The 23,469-nt window shown below is 48.8% G+C and overlaps 3 protein-coding genes across 7 annotated transcripts in view; 2 read left to right on the top strand and 1 right to left on the bottom strand.

The window, feature by feature from the left end:
• The window catches only part of WDR48 (WD repeat domain 48), a 41,351-nt gene extending 29,197 nt beyond the window's left edge, over positions 1 to 12,154 (top strand). Inside the window, exons 12-19 of the mRNA XM_039843268.1 lie at positions 1,339 to 1,446; positions 1,774 to 1,870; positions 2,342 to 2,437; positions 4,549 to 4,654; positions 5,611 to 5,698; positions 8,016 to 8,092; positions 9,431 to 9,623; positions 10,135 to 12,154. Coding sequence (XP_039699202.1) covers positions 1,339 to 1,446; positions 1,774 to 1,870; positions 2,342 to 2,437; positions 4,549 to 4,654; positions 5,611 to 5,698; positions 8,016 to 8,092; positions 9,431 to 9,623; positions 10,135 to 10,230 — 861 coding nt within the window. The 3' untranslated portion in view covers positions 10,231 to 12,154. The remainder of the gene's footprint in view (positions 1 to 1,338; positions 1,447 to 1,773; positions 1,871 to 2,341; positions 2,438 to 4,548; positions 4,655 to 5,610; positions 5,699 to 8,015; positions 8,093 to 9,430; positions 9,624 to 10,134) is intronic.
• Positions 12,155 to 13,857: 1,703 nt separating this feature from the next.
• GORASP1 (golgi reassembly stacking protein 1) lies at positions 13,858 to 22,298 on the bottom strand. 2 transcript variants are annotated; one of them, XM_039843269.1, is made up of 9 exons: positions 22,233 to 22,298; positions 18,878 to 18,958; positions 18,086 to 18,289; positions 16,642 to 16,728; positions 16,386 to 16,516; positions 15,881 to 16,118; positions 14,976 to 15,126; positions 14,359 to 14,511; positions 13,858 to 14,117 (listed from the first exon to the last, which is right to left on the bottom strand). In XM_039843269.1, exons 1-9 carry the CDS (start codon positions 22,281 to 22,283, stop codon positions 13,858 to 13,860), a joined length of 1,356 nt encoding a protein of 451 aa, XP_039699203.1. In that variant the 5' UTR covers positions 22,284 to 22,298. The 2 variants fall into 2 exon arrangements, with proteins under 2 accessions (XP_039699203.1, XP_039699204.1); XM_039843270.1 differs by lacking the exons at positions 18,878 to 18,958; positions 22,233 to 22,298 and adding an exon at positions 18,847 to 18,865.
• Positions 21,949 to 23,469, top strand: part of TTC21A (tetratricopeptide repeat domain 21A) — a 32,694-nt gene continuing 31,173 nt past the window's right edge. For 3 of the 4 annotated variants that reach the window (XM_039843264.1, XM_039843266.1, XM_039843265.1), the window contains exon 1: positions 21,949 to 23,003. In XM_039843264.1, coding sequence (XP_039699198.1) covers positions 22,305 to 23,003 — 699 coding nt within the window. In that variant the 5' untranslated portion in view covers positions 21,949 to 22,304. The remainder of the gene's footprint in view (positions 23,004 to 23,469) is intronic. The other variant, XM_039843263.1, reaches the window with a different exon arrangement.

Raw genomic sequence — 23,469 nt, 5'->3', positions numbered from 1 at the left:
AGATTTAGGGATAAGATAATCAAGGGACGGTTTTGTTTCAGTGTTCAGGTATATTTCAGATGGGAAAAATTTGAACATGTTTCGCTGCTCATGGAGAGAAGCCAGTAGAGACAAGAAGTGGGTAGATGATGAGACAAGGCCTCCAAGGAGAAGAGAGAGGTGAGAGAATTCAGAGCACAGCAAAAGGGAAGCCTTTTTCCTTGCACCAGGAAGAAAAGTTAAGGGGATTTTGTCAAGGCTTTTAAAAAAATTTTTTTGAAGAGTAAAGGTCAGAGTCATGTGCTGAGGGTAGTGAAGGAAGTAGCAAGGTCAAAGATATGAGAGTAAAGACCACGTTGTGGAGAACTGACTCTGGAAGCAGAAGAAATCCCAGGTAGCAATGATTCAGTTGAGGCTGGAAATCATACATTTATAGTTGGAATATTGTCAAAGATTTGAGAAGCCAGCATGTCTTTTGTGTTGTCTATGTAGATTTTGATGTCCAGAATGGAAGCAAGAACTCGAGATAGACTACAAGACATTGTACCAGAGCTCACGTTTTTAGTGAATGAGGGAGAGTGACCACAGAGGTTGCCGAAAAAGAGGGGTACAGTTAACTGCAACTAAATGACATGGGCATCAAAGAAAAAGGACTTGTACATAGAAATGATGGACAGTGGTCTCACTGTGCCATTAAAGAGCTGTGGGATGTAGGAGAAGCAGCAGAGTCACCCTTTGAAGAGATGACTGAAGAATTGGGACCCTGAGGAAAGAGCCAGGTCGCTGTTAGGATGAGGAGGTAGAAGGAGCATCCTGGTACGAGCTTCAGGGTTGCGATGAGCTGTTCAGGATTGAAGTGCTCCATGGCACCCGAGGAAGTTCAGGACATGCTTTGGGGAAACACGCATTTAGGGAGTGAGGGAGAATAAGGAAGGATTGTAATGGTCAAGAAAGAGAAACTTAGACCTGCTGTCTGTATCATAGCTGTTACCTGAAGGTGGCTTCAGAGTCCTTAAAGTGCTTATCAACTGTTACTTGTTCCTTGGTTTTCTTCTTTTTTTTTTTTTTTTTGCTTTATTTGACATTGCTTCCAGGTAAGTGGATAGTGTATCAGTATCAGCAAAATTAAATTACAGTTTCCAAAAAGAATATTTTGTGGGTTTTTTCATTAAAATTTTTAGTAGTTACTTAAAGGTAAAGGCTTTGAGATGAAAATATTTGACCACATTCTTTCTGAAATGTATTTTAGACTCATTTAGACAAATGTGAAAATGGGTAAAATTTTGAATAGCTAAGTCAGAATCAAATTAATTTGCTATTTAATATTGATAATTATTATACTTTCTTTTTGATGTATAGGCATGTAAAGTTGAAGATCTTGGCAAAGTGGATTTTGAAGATGAAATTAAAAAAAGATTTAAGATGGTGTATGTGCCAAATTGGTTCTCAGTAGACTTAAAAACAGGGGTAAGTTAGCAATTGATATTTGTGCCATTTGGGATAGTTGAAAATTTCTAATGTGGGTCAAAATTAAGTATTACTAGTTAGAGTCCTGTGTTTTTAAGTGTGAAAGGAAAAAATTTTTTCATGTTAATACTTGTAAAATGCAGTTTAAATGCCTTTTGGTATCCCAGTAAATTGTGGTTGCATTGAATCCCACGAAATACATTTTGATTCTGAACCTTTGGCTTAGCACCTTAGTTAAATAGCACAAATAAATAAAGGTTTAGACTTAGCTGAAGAATATATTCGAATGGAATGCCACCATCTTTTTTTTTTTTTTTTTTTTGACAGATGTTGACTATCACTTTGGATGAGAGTGACTGTTTTGCTGCTTGGGTTTCTGCAAAAGATGCTGGTTTCAGCAGCCCTGATGGGTCAGATCCAAAACGTGAGTTTGTGTCCTTCCTTCTCTTCTTCCTTGCAAAAGAGAAGGTGGGTCTATGCTGTTTTTTGCTATGTGCTCATCTTTATTATGATTCTGTTATGTTTTGTCAGTATTTTTGGTCAGTGTTCTCCTAAGAATGTAGCATGTAGAATTACCTAATACAGACAGATAGAGTTTTAGTGACTTTATATGAAAACAGCCCTTTCAAGAATGCAGCTCCTGTTTGTGGTTTCTCTGTTTTTAAAGAATGGCTATATCTAAACCAGATAGGATATCTGTTTGTTCCATGTTATCACTGCTTTAAACATTATAAGATAAAGTTTTAATAGACTTGGCGAAATCTGATTTTTTAAGCATCACTGGCATTGGGTTAAGAATTTAACATCAGAATATGTGAGAACTTATAATTTTTCTCTATTTTCAGGTGAAAATTACTAACTATTTTCCATTCCTTTTTAATAACTTTTTTTGTAGTGAACTTAGGAGGACTTTTACTCCAGGCACTGCTAGAATATTGGCCTAGAACACATGTGAATCCAATGGATGAAGAAGAAAATGAAGTAAACCATGGTTGGTGCTTTTATATCAGGATAATTGATTAAAAATTACTCAGAAGTTAAAGAAACTTCGACTGGTTATTTTAAGAAATATTTTAAGTATTTGCTAAATTGCAACAGAATATTTGTAGTGTGCCCAATTCATTGCCTCCTTTCTACAGCCCAAAGTAAACATCCATCCAGTCTTAACTGAGTTTTCAAGGAGCTTTCAATCAGTGAGACTGCTCTAGATAGATAGAATAAACCCAGTATGGTTAAAATGACCTTTGTCCTTAAATGGAGGTAGCCTAGCAGGTATATTCCAAAGATACTTCTCAGAGTATCTGTGGACCTGCTGGGCTTACTGCCAAAGCTAGCTAATTAGTTGCATCAGAAAGCCAGGTTTGTCCTTGTCTAGCCATATTTCATGTTGGCGTGAGATGTTGAGGTTACTGAGTCTGAAGATCTACCTGGTCTTGGCTCTGAATGTTTCAAAAAATTAAATTCCAACTCAGAAGTGTCAGAGTGAACAAGTACGTATAAAGAATTAATGTCATAAACAGCATTCAAAAGCTGTGCGTGCCATAGGTAGCGGGTGCAGCTCTCTCTGGGCAGCAGAGGAGGACGTGTTTTGAATGTCTGAGTTCGGCTCATTTTGACTAAAGAAGGGAAAACAAACCCTTAAAATTTGCCAGGTCATGTGTAACCTATGTCCTACTGTGTCCTACCTACTGAGGGCTTACTCTACTGAAAAGTGAATTCTCCGAAGATTCTACTGAAGATTGCTTCTGGTGTTCAGCAGTGACAAGGGTTTAAATCTCTCTTGCAAGGGTGGCACACTTCTCTGAAAGCCAGTCTTCTATTGTCCCTATCAGAGAAAGAGCACTGACCCCACCCATGTGGCCTTTCTTTTATGTCACCTGGCCCACTTTGCTCCCCATCAGCATTGTATAGTGGACTGCGAGCCAGAGAAAGATCTCTCCACAGGAGGTTGAGAAAGCTAGGTTCTGGTGTGGGCTCTGCCATTTATCAGCCATGTAGCTATGGGCATATCATTTCCTGTTCTTGGTTTGTCCTTCTGTATCTCTAACATGGCAGTTAGACAGGATGCCCTCAGAGGCCCAAAAAGATGATAAAGATTAAGTAATCAAGAAACAGTGGTACAGCCAGCACCCCTTTGGCTTCAGGCTTTGTTTGGGGGAATATGGAAGAAGTGACAGGAAACCCCAAATCATCCTTAAAATCAAACTGCCATAGTGGAAGTAGGGCAGGGCCCACCCAGCTCCCCAGCCAGAGCTCAGGACACTGCACGTTCCACCTGTCTGGTAATCTGTACCTGCTCCATGCTCAGTGGGTACTCAGGAGTTGTTTAGATTATACTTTAAGCAGCTCAAGTATTCGGAGGCCCGTAGTGAGTTGTGGTTGGGGGTAATGAAGATAAATGTCTACGGACCCTGTCCTTCAGACTGACATTCTGGTAGGGCAGAGAGCCACTTAAAGCGTTCCATGATCAGAGACCAGTGCTGGATGCCACGAGGGAGGTTCTGATAGTGCTCTGGTTATCAGAGGGTGAGGTTGCTTCCACATTCAAAGGGAAGTGTTTATGGGGAGGTGGGGCAACTGCACTTGGGTCAGAAGATTACAAAGAAAACAGTGAAATGAAATCTGCCGAGAACAATAAAAACAATTATGACCTCTTTGAGGATTTCATTTTTCACTGATACCTCTGCCATTAGTTATGGCTGCCATTAAATATAAATTCTTTTTTCTGGCCCAAGAAATTTTTTGAGCTTGGTGTTCTAAAGAAAAAGCAGATTGTCATTTATGAACAGGCTGTCCTAGACTTCCTTGTGGCTCAAGTAGATGGTTATGTGTTTGTTTCAAATCTCAAACATTAATCTCTTCTATTAAAATCCTCTAAAATGCAGTCATTTTTCGTGAGGTACATCAGAAGTTGCTATATTTCTTCTTGTTAGGAATTTAACTTTGGTCTGTTTTTTTGCCTTTATTTCTAACTCTGGCTGACTTAAAAAGATGTTTAAGTTTAAAAATCTTACAGTGTTTGAAGGCTGTGTAAACAAAATGTTCAGAATCTGTGTTCTTAGCACTAACGCTGCATCTGACACCATCTGCATCTTTTTCTAGTAAATGGGGAGCAGGAGAACCGAGTCCAAAAGGGAAATGGATATTTTCAAGTGCCCCCTCACACCCCTGTGATCTTCGGTGAAGCTGGAGGCCGCACACTGTTCAGGTATGGCTGAGGAGGGCTGGAGGCCCTGCCTGAGAATGCGTCCCGTTTGCTAAGAAGTATTGATTCAAACAGATGTTATAAATTGTTTATTATTAACTTCTGGGGGTGTCAGGGTTTTGGAAGCTTTTCCATCTCCATGAAATAGTTAAGTGTCTAATGCTGTTAGACCACATTCTAGTTGAAAGCTAAGCCTCTGGTGTTAAAATGAGGTCAATACGTTGCTTCAAGGCAGCTTCTCTAGGTTTTCGCAGGAAAGTCTCACTTCCTCTGACTCAGCCAGCTTGAGTGCCGGGGTCAGGGAACATGATATCACCAGAAATTCCCGCCCTTGGGACAGCATCAAAGTAGGTAACTTCCCTCAGGCTGAGTCAGGCAAGATGGACCGGGCCGCTCCTGGGAAGGGTCGTGCCAGCAGTGGCCCGATCTGATGCACAAGGCAGTCCTCGTGAGGCCCTGCGGGAAAGAGCTAGACCAGCTTTACCCCACACTGCCAGCAAGGCCCTGGCGGCATCACGGGGAGAGCTCACTGGGCTCTTTGGTAGGGCCAGGGGTAAGAAGAATGTTTGTCCGGCCTTGAGCACAGATTTCTCTTCCTTCGTGGTGGTTTCCTGAGAGTGCGGTTGCCAAAAGTAGCCTGACCCCGGTGTGTTTGGAGGCCCATGCCTTGCACAGGAGTGCTGCCCGGGGGCCTTTCTCAAGTGCTTTGGCGACACCCAGGTTTCCTTTCATCACCCGAGGACTCAGAGGGTGGACACCTGGCCTCGGAAGCTGGGGGCCTGAATTTTAGGGCCTGCTCTCTTAGCTGAGTGAGCTGTTTTGCCTGGCTGCACTTTACTTCCTCAGCTAAGTCAGGTTATCCTAAAGGAACTCTGTAAGGGCCCCTCCATCTAATGTTTGTAATGGTGGTTTTGTCACCTGTGCTTATTGCATCCCTTATATCTGATGGCTGTGTTTAGGCTGCTCTGCCGAGATTCCGGAGGGGAGACTGAGTCGATGCTTCTTAATGAGACGGTGCCACAATGGGTAATTGACATCACTGTGGATGTAAGTGTCCTCCACTCCTACTTTGCCCTCTTATTTTTTTCCAAATCATGAAGGAAATTAAGAACTGCTTTAGACTATATAATCTTAAACTTTAATAAAAACTAGACTACCAAGTGGAATACTCTTCTGCTTCCATGAAGTTCCAAAGCTGCAGAAGTAGAATTGATAATTATTTATTTGTTTACATCTTTGTTGGTTTTTAATTATAAAAATAATATATGCTTATTAAAGAAAATAAAGCGAAACTCTTATCCTTTTCTCAATCACACTTTCTCTTCCACTCACTCCCTATCCTTCTCCCGAGGTAATAACTTAATAGTTTAGTGCATAGCCTTCAGTACCTAAGCATATATTATCTGTGTGTGTATACATGTGTTCATATAGTTCATTTTGCACAAGAACTATTGTACATACTGTTCTGCAACTAGGGTTTTTTTTTTTCCCACTTAAAAATATATCTTGAACACTTTTTCATGTTTCTACATATGGATCACTCCCTTTTTAAAGACTATATAATATTCCATTGTATACACATACATTGTTTATTTAATCTGTCCCCTATTAATGGACATTTATGTTGTTTCCAATGTTTTCTATTACAAATAATGCTTCAGTGAACATCCTTGTACATATATCTTTGTGTACATTTTAGGATAAATTCCTAGAAGTGGAATTGCTGGATCAAAGGGTATGCACATTTTAAATTTGATAGTTATTGCCAAATTGCCCTCCACAAAGGCTGTTTACACTCACACTCTCACCAACAGGATATGAGGGCCCATTTCCCCACACCCTCACCAACACTAGATACTTTTAATCTTTGCTAAAAAGATAGACAACTATTATTTCGTTGTTTCAATATAATATATTTTTTTAAATGTAGTGAGATTAAGCATCTTTTCATAGTGGCCATTTGTATTTCTGTGAATTGCCAGTTTGTATTTTTTACTCATTTCTCTTTTGGGCTGTTTGTCTTATTTGTAGGAGTTATTCATATTGAATATTAATTCTTTGACTATTATTTGTGCCTCTCAATTGACTTTTTACTTTGTTTATGGTATCTTTGTCAGGCAAAAAGTTTTAATTTTTATATAATTAGACAAAATCTTTATGGCTCTGAATTTCACATCTTGCTTAGGTATTTTCTACTCCAAAGTAGCAAAAGTGTCCTCCTGTATTCTCTCCTAGTATGTTTATGATAATTGTTTATGTCTAGATCTTTAATCTATTAGAACTTCTTCTGTTTGGTATGAAGTTGGATGCTTACTTTTTACAAAAGGATAGCCAGTGCACCAACACAATTTTTTAATAACCAATCAGTCCTTTTCTACTAATTTGAAATACTGTCCTTATCATATACTAAATTCCTGTATATACTTGGGTCTGTTTCTAGATGCTCTTATATGCCGTTGACCTATTTTGTATATTCCTAAAGCCATATGATGAAAAGAGATTTAATCTCTAGAACCTTCAGAAAATTTGTTTTCTGTCCCACATATAATACCTCCAAGAACTTAAAGCCAGTGTGACACCTGATGGATAGTCTGTGGTCTTCTCTAAGTCTGAGCTCCCCATAAACCACTACTTCCTTTGAGTATGAAACTCACCTGGGATGCATTGCTGACTTTAGGCCTGTGGCTTATTCCGGGAGGAGACATCCAGACAGGATATGACATGGAGGCTCGGAGGGGATTAATACCCAGAGAAAAAATAACCAGTTAATTTTATTCTTCATCTAAGTATGTGGTTTACTTCACAGTAGACATCTAGGTGGTTGGCTGAAGTCTCCACTCTTGTTTAAAACCTCAGACCTCACTCTAATGTCAGAGGGAAAGAAAGTGGGAGGACCCGATTGGCCTTTCAGTTGGATGAGGGCCCTCACCAGCATAGAGTGTATGGTTTTGCTCAAAGGTGAATATTTTGGGTTTCTCTTAAGGCACTTAATTTTTTATTTGGGGCTTTAGGTATCAGCCCTGATATTTTAATGTAGAATTGAGATTTGGGTTTATATGGCTTAAGTAATTAAAAGAAAATGTTTCCCTTTAATACCTCGAATTGTAATTTGAAAAGAGCCATACTTGCAAATTCATATTGCCACTGATGTTACATGTTATCTTTCATTACAAAACTAAATGTTATACTTTTCTGATATATTTTGTCTAAGGCTGACTTAGATAATTTGATAGCTTACTATAACTTTCATAGAAAATGATTTTTAATTATAAAATAATTTGTAAATAATGTTTTCCTGTTGATATCGTTCTAATTTATCAGCTAATAAAAACTATTATACCTTTTTTTACTTTTAATATTTCAGAAAAATATGCCTAAATTCAACAAAATTCCTTTCTACCTCCAACCTCATGCATCTTCAGGAGCGAAAACCTTAAAAAAGTAAGTAAATGTAGTGTTTTTGATGCTTTAATCTATTACCAGAGAGTTTTTTTATTCTTTATGATTGCTTTTATAGCAGAAGAAGCAAATACTAGATATAAAGCTAGTTTTATAATATTGAAAGTTAATACAATTTAACCATTTACCAAGTAGCTACTGTGGTAAGCTACAGATGTTCACAAATAACTAAGACATGGATTTTTGGCTGGAGCTCTCCAGAAAGGCTTCTCGAAGGACATGGAATTTGAGCTGGACATGTAAGGATGGATAGAACTTCAAAAGAGAGATATTCCAGGTCCAGGAAATGATTTGATCAGGGATGTGGAAGTGAGAGCATACACATGTTGAAAATTAGCAAAGACTTATATATCTTCAACACAAGATGTAGAGTTGGTGGGAAAATACTAGGAGGGAAGTCAGAGAAGAAATTAAGAGGTTTCATTGATGTATATCTTAGCAAATAAAGTCAACAAGACTTTAAAAACATTTTGTTAGGGAAATTTCTAAACAGATACAAAAAAGAGAATAGGAGAATGAACCCCTATCATCCCATCAAACAGCTTCAGTAATTTTCAGCACATGGCTAAACATTTTGCCTCATCTATACCTCTGCCTACCCTCCCACCCACCTACTTACACACACACACGCACACACGCACGCACGCACACACGCACGCACATCCTAGATATCACTTCCACTAGATTTGATGACCCTAAGGTCAAGGTGGCTTTCAGAGTTTGAGCCCAAGCTACTTGGTTTGACCATTATTAAGTGATATCAGAAATATAGAAATAGGTTTGGGGGTGAGGAAGTTGATGAATGTAGTTTCGGACATGGAGCGTTTGAGTACCTGTTGTACATCCAGCTAGAGATACCCAGCCAGCTGTTGGGTTCGTGAGTCTGGAGTTCATGCAGGAGGTTGAGACTCAGGGTCTCGGCTGTAGGGAGGAGACGGCCCTAAGAGAAATGAGCACCGGGAGCATCAGAGCCTGGTGAGCCCTGGGGACTGCCTTCCCTTCCAGGAGCATTTAGTTTGCCCATGCTGCTCTGGGAAAATCTTTAAGGAAATAAAACCCAGAAGGCTATTATTCTTTAAGTATATGTAAGTTTTAAGAACATGTATTAAATCTCAGTTGCACATAATCTGTGCCTTAAAAAAACACTATAGAAAATCAATTGGCAATCCTAGAAATGGATTAAGGCAATGACTAAAAACTTTTTTTGGTTTATGTTTCTGTGGTATATTTTCATCATTATCAAACGTTAACACCAAAGAATGTGGAAGAGAGACTATCCAGTGATTTCCTGAGGTCACAATCTGCCCTTGCTTTTCACAGAGATAGACTTTCTGCTAGTGACATGCTCCAAGTCCGGAAAGTAATGGAACATGTTTATGAGAAAATCATCAACTTGGATAATGAGTCTCAAACCACTAGCTCTTCTAATAATGAAAAACCAGGAGAACAGGAAAAAGAGGAGGATATTGCCGTGTTAGCAGAGGAGAAAATTGAACTTTTGTGCCAGGACCAGGTAAGTGGACTTGCCATCCACAGTCCCACTTTTCCAGTGCTGGTGCTCAGAAAGTCACATAATGTGGTACAGTTCTGGTTCCTGAGTCTGTTGCCTTTGGGGGGCTTCTGCTTTGACAGAGACTCCTAGGAACACTGCAGAAGCCCAATTATTGAGGCCCCTAACAGAGAAAGACACGGGACCATCTTGATTTGCAGGGCAGTATCCATAATGTTAGTTTAGGATTTGAGTGGCGGTAGGTGGAGCTGTTTTAAATCAAGGCGCACTCAAGGCCTTTCTGCAGAGGAATGGCTGAAGGTGGTGTTTCTGGCCCAGCCACACAAGCTGCACATCTCACTGTGCCTGGCTTTGTGCCTGCATGCATGGCAGCTGTGGCAGCAAGAGCAGCCCACCGGGTTTGGGGAAGGAGAGGACAAGCTGGGTCACCTGATGAGAGTCCTTGAGTTAACAGTAAAAGTCTTAAATATTAGAGGCTCTGACAGTTTTTTATTACTCATTTTTTGCCATTCAGGTTTTGGATCCAAATATGGACCTTCGAACAGTGAAACACTTCATATGGAAGAGCGGTGGTGACCTCACTCTCCATTACCGGCAGAAGTCCACGTGAAGGGTGGGCAGACGCTCCTGGGTATTCATTTACTGACCTTCCTCTGTGGCCCCACGAGTAGTCCTAGGAAGCCCACTGAGCCCCAGCGGGAGCGACTTCTACCGGCCAATTTGGTGTGGACCGAGATTCTTTTTCAGTTGAAGTGACTAATCGAGATGTAATATAGAAACCAGTCTCCTCGTGTAGATTAAGCTGTCCCCAGGGAGGCAGAGTGAGAGCAGAAGAGCCCCCAGCAGACTATGTCTTGTGAGATGTACAGAGAACTGATGACAGGCCAGCGCACACGTGGCTTCCTCCTTTTATTTCAAAGGACCTTATCTTTGTTAGCACTTGTTAGAGACACATTGGTAGAGCCACATCTGTCACTGTGTTTCAACTTCAACTTCAAACCCACACGCTCTGTAGCTTTTCTAAGAGAGTACATTCCATTCATGCAGTACCCATGAAAGCTTTTTCCAGGTTTGTCATTAAAAAAAAAAATTGTTTTCACCATTTAAGACAGTTATTTTTAATAAGAACTTCTTGTTGCACAATTCGAGAGCCAGCTCATTTCATAATAAATGATTGTTGTTGGGTTTGTTTTTAATGTTGCATCTCAGATGTGTTCTTGTAGGAAGATCTTTTGAAATTCAGGGGCTGGATCATAGCACTTGGACTGCCAGACCAGGATACGCCCACCCGTGCCCAGTGATGCCCGTGCCCCTCAGCACCCCGGACTGTGTGGCAGCCACATCAAGACATGGCTGTTCTACTCCTTCCTCCTCTATGTTGTTTTATTTACAGGTAAAGCCAGGAGACACCACAGGTTCTTGCTCTAGGTGAGCAGCATGATACCATCAACACTTAAGACCATGATGAAATTTCAACTTCATTTAAATGCTACCTAAAATTTATGGTGTCAAAGTGAAAGGGTGTCAGTGAGTTATTTCAGTATTCATATCCTGGAAGTATACATTTTTGTTTTTCCAGAGTTTTATATGCAGGTTTTTGTTGTTGAACCTATATCCAGATTTCTTTTCACTGTTCTTTCTAACAATCTAAAGTTTTCATAGACTCATTTGGATCCTGTACAGAATATAACTTATTGGAGATAAACACTTCAACTTTTGGCAGAAAAACACTCTTTGGATTCTCCCCAAGGTCATTTGTATTCAGACTAGAACAATGGTCCGCCCCATCAAACTACATGAGACAAGCCTCCTGTATGAAGCCAGAAGCACAAGTGCCTTCAGAGGGCAGTTTATTCCAGTCCAGTTGCCTCCCCAGCTTGTGTGTGGCCTGTCCCCACAACAGCAGGGACTGGGGAGGGCGTGGGGAGGATTTTTTCTTTTCTGCATCTTCACAGGTTCAGCTGGAGGCAGCTGATGGGCCTGGGTCCAGACCTTACTGTTTGAGCTATTCTGATCCGCACAGCTGTAGACAGGGTTCCCTCACTGCTAGTCAGCCTCCTTTGGAAAGTGGACAAGTCATTGCCTCTGGCTCTTTGAAGAAGTGAGCGAAGACATGCCACGTTTCCACCGAGTCTTTCTCCCCTGCGCAGACAGCAGCCGGCTTCTTTTTTAAAAATCCTTTATATCTGTTGGATACAATAGTGCGCTTTTGGTGCACATTTTTTAGCAATAGTTGTGAATTAATGTCAAAAAAAAAAAAAGGAAGAAACCTCATTTACCAGCCCTCAGTTGTGTTTGCATGAGGGGCCCTAGGGCTAAAGGAATGAGTTTTGCTGGGCCATTTCGCCCCAGGTGCGGAGCCTCAGGGTGGCTGTGCTCCCTTTCTGTCATAGATCTGAGCCCCAGCATGGTTGTACTTTTTTTCCTTCCAGTTAAACCAGTAATCATGTCCAGAAAATTTGACAGTCTGCAATGCCAAAAGGGTAAAAATCTGTATTTCACAGTTGTACAGAATAAAGGCTTTAGTTAAAATATTTTGAAGTTTATTTTTTTCACTTGTCATTTTCCTTCATAGCAAATTACAGAGAAATTAAGAAACCTCTGGTTTCGTGTTTACCCTGGAAATTATTAGCACTGATATTTATTTTATCCTGCAATTTAGGGAGGGGAGTATGAAAGTGAGGAAGAACCAGAACCTTGGGTGAGGGTGACCTCAGGTCAAGGGAAGCTGCGTAAGAGGACCGGAGGACGGGACACCAGGCTCCAGCACTGGCTTTGGCCATGAGGCCTCCCTGCCTTGGAGGCTTATCAGCCACTCTGGTGGGCTTGACGAGGCTTGTTTTAAATGCAGTCACAGTGCTAGAAACTCAGTGTTTGCTGATTTGGGGCCCGCCCTCCATAAACTTGGTCTGTGTCCCCCAGAGCAGACAGTCCTCGTCCTACGGGCCTAACAGAGCTCTCATTTCCTTGTGAGTGCAGACGCTACAAATCAAGCAGCAAAGGAGGGACTTTATCTGGACAGAGGCTAGAAGACCAGAGGCAGCTTTAATGGTCATCAGCAAGGAGTGTGGGAACGTGAGGGACTAGCCAAGACAGGACTTCAGGTGACAAAGGGCTGTCCCTGGGTGGAGCCTTTCTCTTCCCGTAGGAACTGGGCAGAGCAGAAGACCCAACCTAGCCTTTGCCTCCCAAGGTACCTGGTGGTGGGAGGAACAGCCCCCTCCCGCAATACTATAGGAAAGAAATAGTATAGGAAGCCAGGCCTTGCCCACTCTTGTCCAGGCCCCTCATTCCCCTTTGTGGTGGGGGCTGTGTGTAGACAGATCCAGTCAAGACTGGCTTTGGGAGTTTGCTCAGGTTGGTGATCTTAAATTTGTAACTTACTTATTTACCAGTGGAGCTGGCCGGATGCCTTGTATATTTAGAAAAGACTTGTATAAGTTTGGGAGCTGACAGGAGTCACCACTGGGGATACCAGGTCTGTAGGGTGCAGGCCCTGGGGAAGGAACATCGTGGTCCAAGCACAGGTGAGTCTGCTGAAGGGCCTGATTTCCAGTCCTTCTCAAGGGAACGTAGTCACGTTCACTGCGCCTCCAACTGTGACTGGCCTGTCAGCCTAAGCCAACTGTGCAGTGTAGCACATGGATGAGGGCACATGACAGAAGAGAGAATAATTGGGGATTCAGGGGTCCCCAGAGCATGGGGGTGCCTTCTAGTACAGACAGGGCTGGCTGAGTTGTGCAGGAAGAATCAAAGCAATCAGACATCCCACACCAACCCCTTCCTCACCTCATCATCACACCTGATCGTGTCTGGACCCTGCTGCCTCCTGGGAAGCCACAGTGGCCAAGCAAGAGCAGGCACTGGACCTAAGGGTACACGGCCAAAAGATGTCCTTCCCCGTGGCCCACGCCCCTACACAAGCAGCAAAGCAGCCTTCCCTACCCTAGCTCCTGCCAGACAATCTGGGGTGCTACTCCCAGCCCCCTACAAGTGCCCAATTCCCCAAAGCCAGGACCATCATGCAGAATTAATGCTGGGAGGTCATCTCTTGGAGACCAGTAAGGTCTTGAGTGGACACGAAAGCCCCTGGCCAGCAGAAGTCCCTGCATGTCACTCGGAACCGCAGCCTAGGAAGCTGAACACACTGGGCTGGGCCCCATAGTGTGGCCTGAGTAGTCTCCCCACATATGGGCCTCATGAAGTGCCATCAGGGGCCTCGTCACAGCCCAGGGTGTTATTCAGGGGTAGAGAGTTGGGCCTGGCTGGCTGCACCCTCAGCCTCAGCCTCTGCCCCCAAATCTGAACACTCTGTGCTTGCCGGCTCCTCTTCAGCCTGAGCTTCAAGCAGCTCAGCAGACAGCCCATCTTCCGGTGAGGCTGCAGAGGTGAGGCTGTCGGGAAGGGTCAGCTGAGGTAGGTGGTCCAGCTGGGCCTGGGCACCTGGGCTGTCCGGGAAGGAGACCTCAAACTCCGATCCAGACCACGTGGCCTCACCTGAAACACAGGGCGGGGCTGAGGAGGCCTGCAGAACCCAGGGCCAGTGTGGCCCAGGACATTAACACCATTGACCCCCAAATCCCACCCCAGGTGCTGATGGGAGATGGGAAACCTAGTGTATAATGCCTTGCTGTGGCTGGATTCCTTCCGAAGGCCAGCCTCTAACCTAGCTGAGAAACTGGGGGCAGCCTTACGGACAACCCTTCCCAGCTGGCTTCAGAAGGTGCCAGCCACTCACCGCCACGCTCATGAGAACTGCTGCTGGAGCAGATGTCCTCCAGCCCTGAGGTGGAGAGAGCTGTGGAGCTCAGCTCTGTGGAAGAGGGCAGGCTGGGCCAGACGCTGGCATTGCTGCTGTCCAGGAGGGAGATGCCTGACACATCCAGGAAGCCTAGGGAAAGGGGCACAGTCCTTTGACAGCACAAAACCCTGCCCGCTAAAGGCCAGTACCCTGGGCTCACTCTGGCCCAGCCTAAGACTAATCTCAGCCAGCGGTGATGCTCCCCTACCCCCACCCCCACCCCAAAGAGGTTCTCCACTTCCTGTTTCTGATGAAAGAAAGGGGCCTGGCATTGGGCATCATGGGACTAGCGCAGTGGCAGAAGGCCCAAGCCCTGCTCTGTCCCCAGTTTGCTATGTGACCTTGAGCAGGCCACCTCTCTTCTCTGGACTGCAGTCTTTCCATCCACACACTGGACCAAGTCACCTGCAACCACCTTGGTGTATATGAGACAAGAGAGTTGGCAGGTCTGAGGACGGTTTTGGCACTGCCACCAAAGCCCAGCCCTGAGGCTAGGGCTCCCTTCTCCCGGGATGCCAGGTTCCTCAGCCACCCCCCTGGGGCCTGCTCACTACCTGGGTCCATGACTCGCTGCACTGGAGGCGGAGGCTGAAGAGAAGTCTCCATGGAATGTGGAAGTCCCCCAAGGCCAGGCACACCGTGGCTGGGATTTACAGGTTCAGGAAGCTGTCCCTCCATGGAGCAGCCAGGCGCCTGCAGCAAGGCCTAGGGGAGCCAGGGAAGAAAAGGGAACAGGGAGAGGGCAGTCAGGACAGCATCCTGACCGCAACCTAACCCCCAGCCCATGCCTGCCCCAGAAGCTCTGCCTGTAGGAGCAAACAGCCTTGCGATCTGCCCCTTCCTCTACAGGTGATGTGAAGTCATGCGGAGGGGCGTGGCGGGCCCCTCTGCAGTGCTGACACGGACGGGGAGCACTCTTCCTACTCTGCTGATCCCAGGTGTTCACCTGGCCAGGCCCCATCAATGACCCACAAGAAGAGAAGGCCTTCCTTGAATTCCAGTGTGCCTGGAGAGCAGTCCTCATGTGCCCTGGGTACAGATCCAGGTGCCAGCCCCGTGCCCAAAGGCACTCAGGCGACCTGCTCAGCAGCCAGACCGGCGCTCCCATGCAGACTTGGCCAGACAACTTGCCCAGGGTTCTAGATGCCCAGCTCCTGGCCCAACTTCACCACAATGGCTCAGGCACTGAACAAGGCTCTACCCACCTCTGAGCCTCAGTTTCCCACTCATGAAATGAAAGTGACAACCAATGCCTCACCGCTACCTTCACTTCCAGACCAAAGTGGCAAGAGAACCCAAGTGGGCTTCACTGTCCCAGAATGGGCCCATCTGCCCCTACTGGATCCCGGAAGCAGATGGGCCTCCTATGGGCTCCAGAGTCCTCTCTCCCCAGCTGGCAGGCCCCTCTACCCACATGAAGCTCCCCTCTTCCCCCGGCTGGCAGGTGCTCCCCACGTACCTCCATATAGTCACTCTGCCTAGAACCCATCTGTGGGCCAGGAAGGGCAGGAGAGTCCTGAGGGGTGGGTCCAATTGGTGGAGTAACAGATGGCAGAGTATCAGGTGGTGGGGCCCCTGGTGGTGGGGTACCAGGTGACGGGGCACCAGTTGACAGGGCACCAGGTGGCTTCTTGTGGTGGCTGGGGGATTGGGTTGGGATCCGGTGCAGATACCCGTAGCCGATACCACACCCGAGACTGCCAAAGGCCAGAAACATTCAATCCAGAAGCTGTCCCACATAGTCCCACAGCTCTTCCTACCTCTGCCACCCCCACCCACTAAGGGCAGTGAGGGGGTTGAAAGGGTGCCTCCTGGACCAATGATCGGCTTCAGGACCCCTGGGACCAGGACCAGCCCTCCACCCCCACCATGGGACTCTGGAGGTCCATGCCCAACTGGCCAGGCCTACCCAGGGCCCCACCAGGTCCCCACCCTACAGCCCTCCACGCCCAGGAAGTAAGTACCTGCCCTCTCCACCCCAGGCTGCGTTGGGAGTTACAGTCACCTCCCGGCAGGAGTCAGACTCGGAGTTATACACCATCAGCTTCAAGGGCTTCCCCTCGTGGGACTCAATGAGTGAGAAGAAGTCCTCGGACTATGACAAACACACAGCGCCTGAGCCCTGCTCCCAGCACTGGAATCGGGTACTTCTCATAAGCAGCACTCCTTGCCACATGCCCCGTCGGGGACCTGGGGAGGGGCGGGCCGCGGGCTCCTCACCTCCTGGAGGATCTGGTCTGAGCCAACCACGTAGTCTGTGTAGGGGCGCAGGCCGGCGAGGGAGGCAGGCGAAGAGGGCTCCACATCCTGGGGAAAGAGCCTCAAACTATCGGCCTTGCTAATGAAGGTAGGGGAGAAGACAGCGGGGCTGCCTCTCCAGGTAGTAGTAAGTGGGACGCTTGTCCTTCTTCCCCAGTTCCACAGCCTGCCCAGCAGAGGGCAGCACCGTGGCATGGCTCCCTGCGCTGAGACCTGGAATCTGACCTGGGCTCAACTCTTGACTCCACTAACTGCTAGCTGGGTGACTGCGGACAACTACTTAACTCCCAGCCTCGGTTCCCCCACAATTAAAAGTAGGCTATGTAATGCTTCTTCATAGGGTTGCTGAGAATATTTTAAAAATAGTATACGTAAAGAATGAAAACCACACCCTGGCCCATAATAAGTGCCCAGTTGCGTTGCTGCTGCTGCTGCTGCTGCAGGCTTGTGGCCGAAGATCCCTGGGTAGGGGCTGGAGGCGAGGGCGGTGAGAGGAACTGGGCACGAAGATTCCTTTCTCCCTTGGAAAACTCCACCCTCCCGATCTCCCAGAGAGATGCAAAGGGGTTTGCACCATCACCCCCACTGCACTCATGGACAAACTGAGGCAGGCTGAAAAGGGTGAGAAGGCTTCTCCAAGAAGCCAGCGAGCAACAGAAACCAAATCAGCCGGTTTCCAGCTCAGGGCACCCTCCTTCCATCAAGCTGCAGGACCCAGCATTCTTAAGAACTTGGGTACCATTAGGAGACGTACATGTCACATGTGCATGTGTGTCTGTGAACAGACACACGGCAACATCTGTGACAATGAAACTCAGTCACTGAGATTCATTAAAGTTCAGATCCCACACACCAGCCCAGTGCCCAAAGGTGCTCTCAGGGGACCTGCCAGGAAAAAACATGATACTGGCATCTTATAGAATGTACCAGAAAACACACGCACGCGCGTGTGCATGTACTCTCTCTCTCGTCCTCTCTCTCTCTCTCCTAAAAGCAGCAGCAGCACACTGGCAGTACAACCACCTTGCCAGGAGATGGTATCCCTACCTTTCAAACTAAGAAACCGTGGTATAGAGGATAACAAAGAGCCCAAAGTCACGTGGCTAACAAGAGGCAGGGCACACTGTGCAGGCAATGATGTGCTGCCCTCTCTAGGACACTGGAACGAGTGAGGCCAGATCCTGCCCTCAGGGGGTCCTAGGACAGACCCACTGGCTATTGGCCTATCTCAGCTGCGCCCACACTCCATCCCCTACCCCCTATACACACACACACCACACACACACACACACACACACACACACACCCACGATGGCCCCACTGCCTTCCCCTACATGCCCTGCCCACACAGCCTCATGCCCCACTCAGCACCCCACCTTCGTCGTGCCCAGCCTACCCCACTCACCAGCACATGCCACACGTGTTCGCTGGCCCTGCGGAAGCTGCAGAAGCGCACACTGGCGCCCAGCAGGCCCTGGCCGCCCCACATGTTGCTGGGTACCACCTCCACCTCGCGCACCTTCATGGTCTTCATGTTGAACACCTCCAGCTTCACGGGCTTCTCCACGTTGGCCTTCAGCAGGGCCTTCAGTGTGTCATTCTCCTTGTTCTGCAAGGGCAGGAGGCTGACTCCAAAGCCCCCCCCAAACCCCAGCCGGGCCCCTCAGACAATTCTGCGTCTGAGATGGGGCAAGGGCTTGGTGGCCAGCTACCCTGGCAGGGCCTGGTGCGGGATGAGCTGGGGCAGTGGCTGGGCCCAGGTGCATAGGCCAGGCCTAGGCCTGCAGCTACGGTGCCCCCCACCACCCCCAAGCAATGCCAAACCTGCCTCCCTCGGCCCAGAAAACATGACAAAGTAAGAAAAGAGCCTCCTGGCTCCAGAGCACTGCAGTGCTACTCGCCCTGAGCTGCCTCTTGTCCAGAGGCCTCACATTTCTCATGCCCCAAGGGGCAGCTCCTTAAGCCTTGTGGCCACCTCCAAGAGTCCATTTGCCTCCAGCCTGCCCTGGAGAGCTCAGGAGCTGAGCCCTGGGCCGGCCCCCAGTCAGGCTAAGTACAGCCCTGGGAGAAGGAAAGATGGGGCTGGGCCTCCCTGCAGAAAAAAAGGGACAGAAGGAAACACACGGACACACAGACAGACAGATAGACACACACACATGCACGCACAGCAAAGCAGAGGCGGGATGTGGGAGCTCACCAGCCTCGAGTGCCCGATGGTGATGATGAAGTCAAAGTAGGGCTCCAGGCCCGCCTGCTGGGCTGGGGAGTTCTCCTGCACCTGCCGACAGCAAAGGCCAGTCACTGTGCCAGTTCCCGTGACCTCTAAGAAGTCATTGGCCCTCAAGTTCAGAGGCCATCACCACTCCTGTGTCCCGACAAGGATGCATGAACTGTTCTGGATAGGCCACATGTGGACATTGTCAAAGTCCATCCTCTCTGTCTACCTTCCTGGACACAAATTTTCCTCTTTCGGAAAATGGTTCTTTCCTGATCATGAACCACAGGTCATGCTTCCAGAAGTCCCTCACAGAAGAGCCCAGGGCTGCCCTGGGGACTACCAGGAGGCCACATGAAGACAGGGTGGGCAGGCCTATGGGGAAAACCAGGAGAGTTTACTGGAATGGCTTAGATGTGGACAGGATGGGAGGGCCTGACGTATGATAGATGGAACCAAGGCTGCGTCCAGAAAGAGGCAGCAGGGAAGGCGGCCTGTGGCCAGATCCCAGTGAGCCCCAGACCCTGTGGCAACAGACTGAAGGTCAGTCCAGCTGCTGAGGAACCATGGCTGGGGAGAACAGACCCCACAGGCAGGAAGGAGCCTGAGCTAGGGAGCCCCGTGAGCAGCGACGAATCTCTGCCTTGCAATCAAGCCTCTACTGCCAGGCAGGACCTCTCCTCCAGGAGCCATTCTGAGCCCAAGGATGCTCTCTGCTCTGCCCTGAACTTAGGAACTCCCTGCTGTCTCCAAAAGCACAACCACCAGGGCATGCAGCCATGGTAGAAATCCATCTCAAAGGCCCTATTTATAGAGCCTTGCTCAAACAATGCTGCCTTTATCCCCAGGCCCCAATTCTGAAGGTGGGCCCCACACCCTCAGGCCTTTGGCTCAGAGCACTAGACGCTCTGCAGATCAGGCATGAGCCAGGCCCCAGCCCAGAGGGCACAGAGGTTCTGGACACTTCTGCAGGAGAAGGCCCTGTGGCTTCTGCCATCCACCAGCCCCTCCAGTCCTGGATTCTCCAAGCTGAAGGGGTGCTCACTGCTGAGCTTTCAGATCAAGGCCCATTTGCCCCTGAAATTAATTAAGACTCTCCTGGCAGCATCACCAATTGAGTCTCTGCTTGCCACGTCTAGGAGCTGCCATGGCTTCCTATGAGAGCACACCCAGAAGCCACTCGAACCCCAGTTAGCCCAGCTCGGAGGACAACTGTATCTGCTCAGAGGCCCGGCTACCACCTGACCCCTTCAGGGGAAAGCTGGGACAAAGTGGCCTTGGAAAACCAAAGGGCAATTAATGGAGAACAGCTTGGGGAGAAGTACTCCCCAAGTGGCTCGGGGCTACTCCCACGCCTCTCCATCTCCCTCTAGAACAGCCCTGCTCCTGAGGCCATGCCCACCCAGGGCCTCTGCCCACTCTCTCCTGTGGCCCTGTCCTCCATCTCACAGGTACTCACTGCTCTTGCCCAAGGCCTTGTCATCACCTGCTGTGACTCCAGAGGGGAAATAATCTCTGCTGCTGCTGCCCACGACACCCCCGACTGTACCCCCACTCCTGCAACAAGGGCCCTCTCTCCAGCTCTGCCTTGGGCATTCTCATCACACCTGGCCCTGTAGCCCCACCACCCATAACTGTCCCCCCTGTCTTCCCCATCGGACCGCATGTGATGAACCATGACAGCAGCAGACAGTCACTGAGGGTTGGCTGGGTGCCAGGGGACTGCACCACCTGCTTTAGATCATTTAACCCTTTTACTAACCTCAACTTACAGAGGAGGAAGAGACTCAGTGATTCAGTAACCTGCTCCTATACCACTGCCCTGGAACAGCCACTTCTGGTGAATGTTCCACTGCCTCCAAGCTCGCTGAAGGCGGGGGCTTCTCCAGTGCGCCTGGCAGGCAGTGGGAATGCCAATATTTACAGAAGGCAGCACACTTGTTCTTCAGTTTTTAAAAATGTAAATAGGTTATGTCACACCTCCACTCAAAACTCCCCAATGGCTCCACATCTCAGAAGAAAACCCCAAATCTTCAGGACAACATGCAAGGTCCAGCGCAGCCTGATCTCATCCTTGACCGCTCTCCTTGCCTAGACCACACCATCCCAGCACACCAGCCTCCTCCACCTCCGAACCTCCTTCTGCCCGGAAGGCTCCTCCCCTGAGCATCTGTATTCTCCACTCCCTACTTCCTTCAGAAGTGTCTGTTCACACATTACTTGGTCAGAGGCCTTTCTGGACCCCTCTATCCAAAACAGTACCCACGCCTCATTCTGTAACCCCTTACCCTGCTTTATTTTTCTCCCTAGCACTCCTCACCACCTACCATATATTTCTATTTCTTGTCTGGCTCCCTTCTCTCCCTGCTGGCATCCAAACATAAGCTCCACGAGAACAGGGATGATGTCTGTTCTGTTCACTGCTTTATCTGTTCACTGCCACAAAGCAGGTAGCTCAAAACTATCTGTTTTTGTGAATGAAGACCTCCCATCTTTGGACCCCTCCACTCTGTCCCTCCCCAATAAGGCCCTTCCTGTCTTCACTCTCACCATCACCCCATCCCTCCCTTTTACCAATATCCTCAATTCCTTTGCCTACCATCAAATCTGTTGGAAGATCCTCCTGCTGGATGCATTCCACTGTCCCACCCTTTCTGAGGTGCCTCACCATGATGTCCGCTAGAGAAAGCTCATCACCGAGCACAAATCCTGTCAACTCTGGGTCCTGGATTTTATTTTAGAAAACCCCTTCTTTAACGCCCCCCACCCCCACCCCGTGACTGATAACAGGGCCTGCCAATCACGATACAGACTACGCAATAGCCAGGCACCAAAACTGACAAGTTTGCACCCTTCTCTGCAGCCATCCACGCTGTACAAGGGGAAAGGGGTTATTTCCCGCTGCGCTCCTGCCAGAGACCCTCCGGTGCCTGTCACCTCGGTTACGGCCTCTCTACGCAGCACAGTTCCTGACCCCAAATCTCCATCTGGCTGAGGGCCCCTCTCCTCGCCTTTGGACTCGAGGAATCCCACTCCGTCTCCACGTTCCCCAGAGTGCTCACCCAGATCTCCTTATAGCGACACGTCAACCGCGACCTTACAGCGCCTCTCCGCGATGTTTCACCCGCGGACCCTCCCACTGCTGCAAATGCTCTCCTCGTGCCTTCTGCGGCTTTCTCCCACTCCCCCTTTCCCTGGCTGGTTCTAACTGGTCCTCGGGCCCCGCAAGCCTTTCCGACCCCACGACGGGCGGGATGCGCCCCCCGCAGCTGGTGTCCACTTGGTTACCCCGACCCCCTGGACCGAAGAGCGAAGACCGCCGGGGCCTGGGAGTTACCGGCTCTCTCCGCATGCCCAGCACAAAGCGCGGCACACAGCAGGCGATCATAAATGTGACCTAAGTGCCCAAATGCGTCTCGACTGGACCCGGTGCAATCCTCACCCGGGAAAAGTGCCATTCCGGGGCGGCCCGACCCGGCCAGGAAACGCTCCCGTTTCCTGCACAGCTGGCATTGGGATGGGTGCCGGGCCAACCGCGGCCCCAGACAGGCCAGGGGCCAGGAGTGCCGCGGGGCGGCCTCTCGCGGGCGGCTCCCACCAGGAAAGGGAGCAACACCCTCCACCGGGGCGGTCGCGCCAGGACCGGGATCCCGCCGCTACCGTCCTCGAGCCGGCGATCAGGCATCCAGGCGCGCCGGGCCAAGGTCCCCGGCGCCGCGGGGGCGACTCACCCCATGCAGGTGGAAGCCCTCGGCGCCGCCCGCGGGCTGCTCGGCGCTGGCGCCCAGGCCCATGGCAACCGCCCGGCTCCGGCGCCGGTGCCCCTAACCTGCGTACAGACCCGGTGCCGCCAGCAGGGACTCGCCCTCTCGGCGCTCGATTACCAGCGCCTTGTCACGTGGGCGCCTCGCTACTCCGGCCCCTGACTCTGACGCTCTTAGCAACCGGCGGGCAGCTCCGTCTCCAAGGACGCGCGCGCCTCCGACTTCCGGCTGCGAGAGGCGTGCCCAGGACCCTGACTCGGGAATCCCGCCCCGCGCGGCCCCACCAGACCCGGTCTTGGAGCGGTGAGCGCCCGGAGATGAGCTGCAATGACTCCTCCCTTATGGTGCGTGGCCCAGACGCTGCCCAGCCGCTCCCTTTGGGACTTTCCGCCCCTGGACCGGTGACCCCCGCGCCCTGCTGCTCTCCTGCCACCTCTCTGCCTGCTCCTGATGTTCCCTTTACCCGCCTCTGTCCTCGGCCGCTACAGGCTGTCCTGATTCCTTCTCGGCTCACTCTCTCTAGCGAGTGCATCCTCTCTAGTGCTTTCTGTGCACCCTAAGCCCCAAGTCCGCATCCCTACCCAGTCCTGTCCCCGAGCTCCTCTAAACCAACGCATCCCAAACCCATCTCCATCATCTTGCTATCATTTCGCCTTCCCCTGCTTGTGCCTCTTCTGTGTCCCCCACCTCCTTAGATGGCACCACCATTTGATCCCCACCATACTTAACTCTTCCCCATCTCCATCCCCTGATCCTATCAGCAAGAAATGTCAGCTCCTATATATTTCCTGATGTCGCCCACTTCTTTTT

This window comes from Pteropus medius, unplaced genomic scaffold, assembly GCF_902729225.1.
Source record: "Pteropus medius unplaced genomic scaffold, Ma_sr-lr_union100, whole genome shotgun sequence".
Taxonomy (NCBI): domain Eukaryota; kingdom Metazoa; phylum Chordata; class Mammalia; order Chiroptera; family Pteropodidae; genus Pteropus; species Pteropus medius.
The sequence above is the reverse complement of the archived record's forward strand: the minus strand, read 5'-3'. Positions and strand labels throughout refer to the sequence as shown.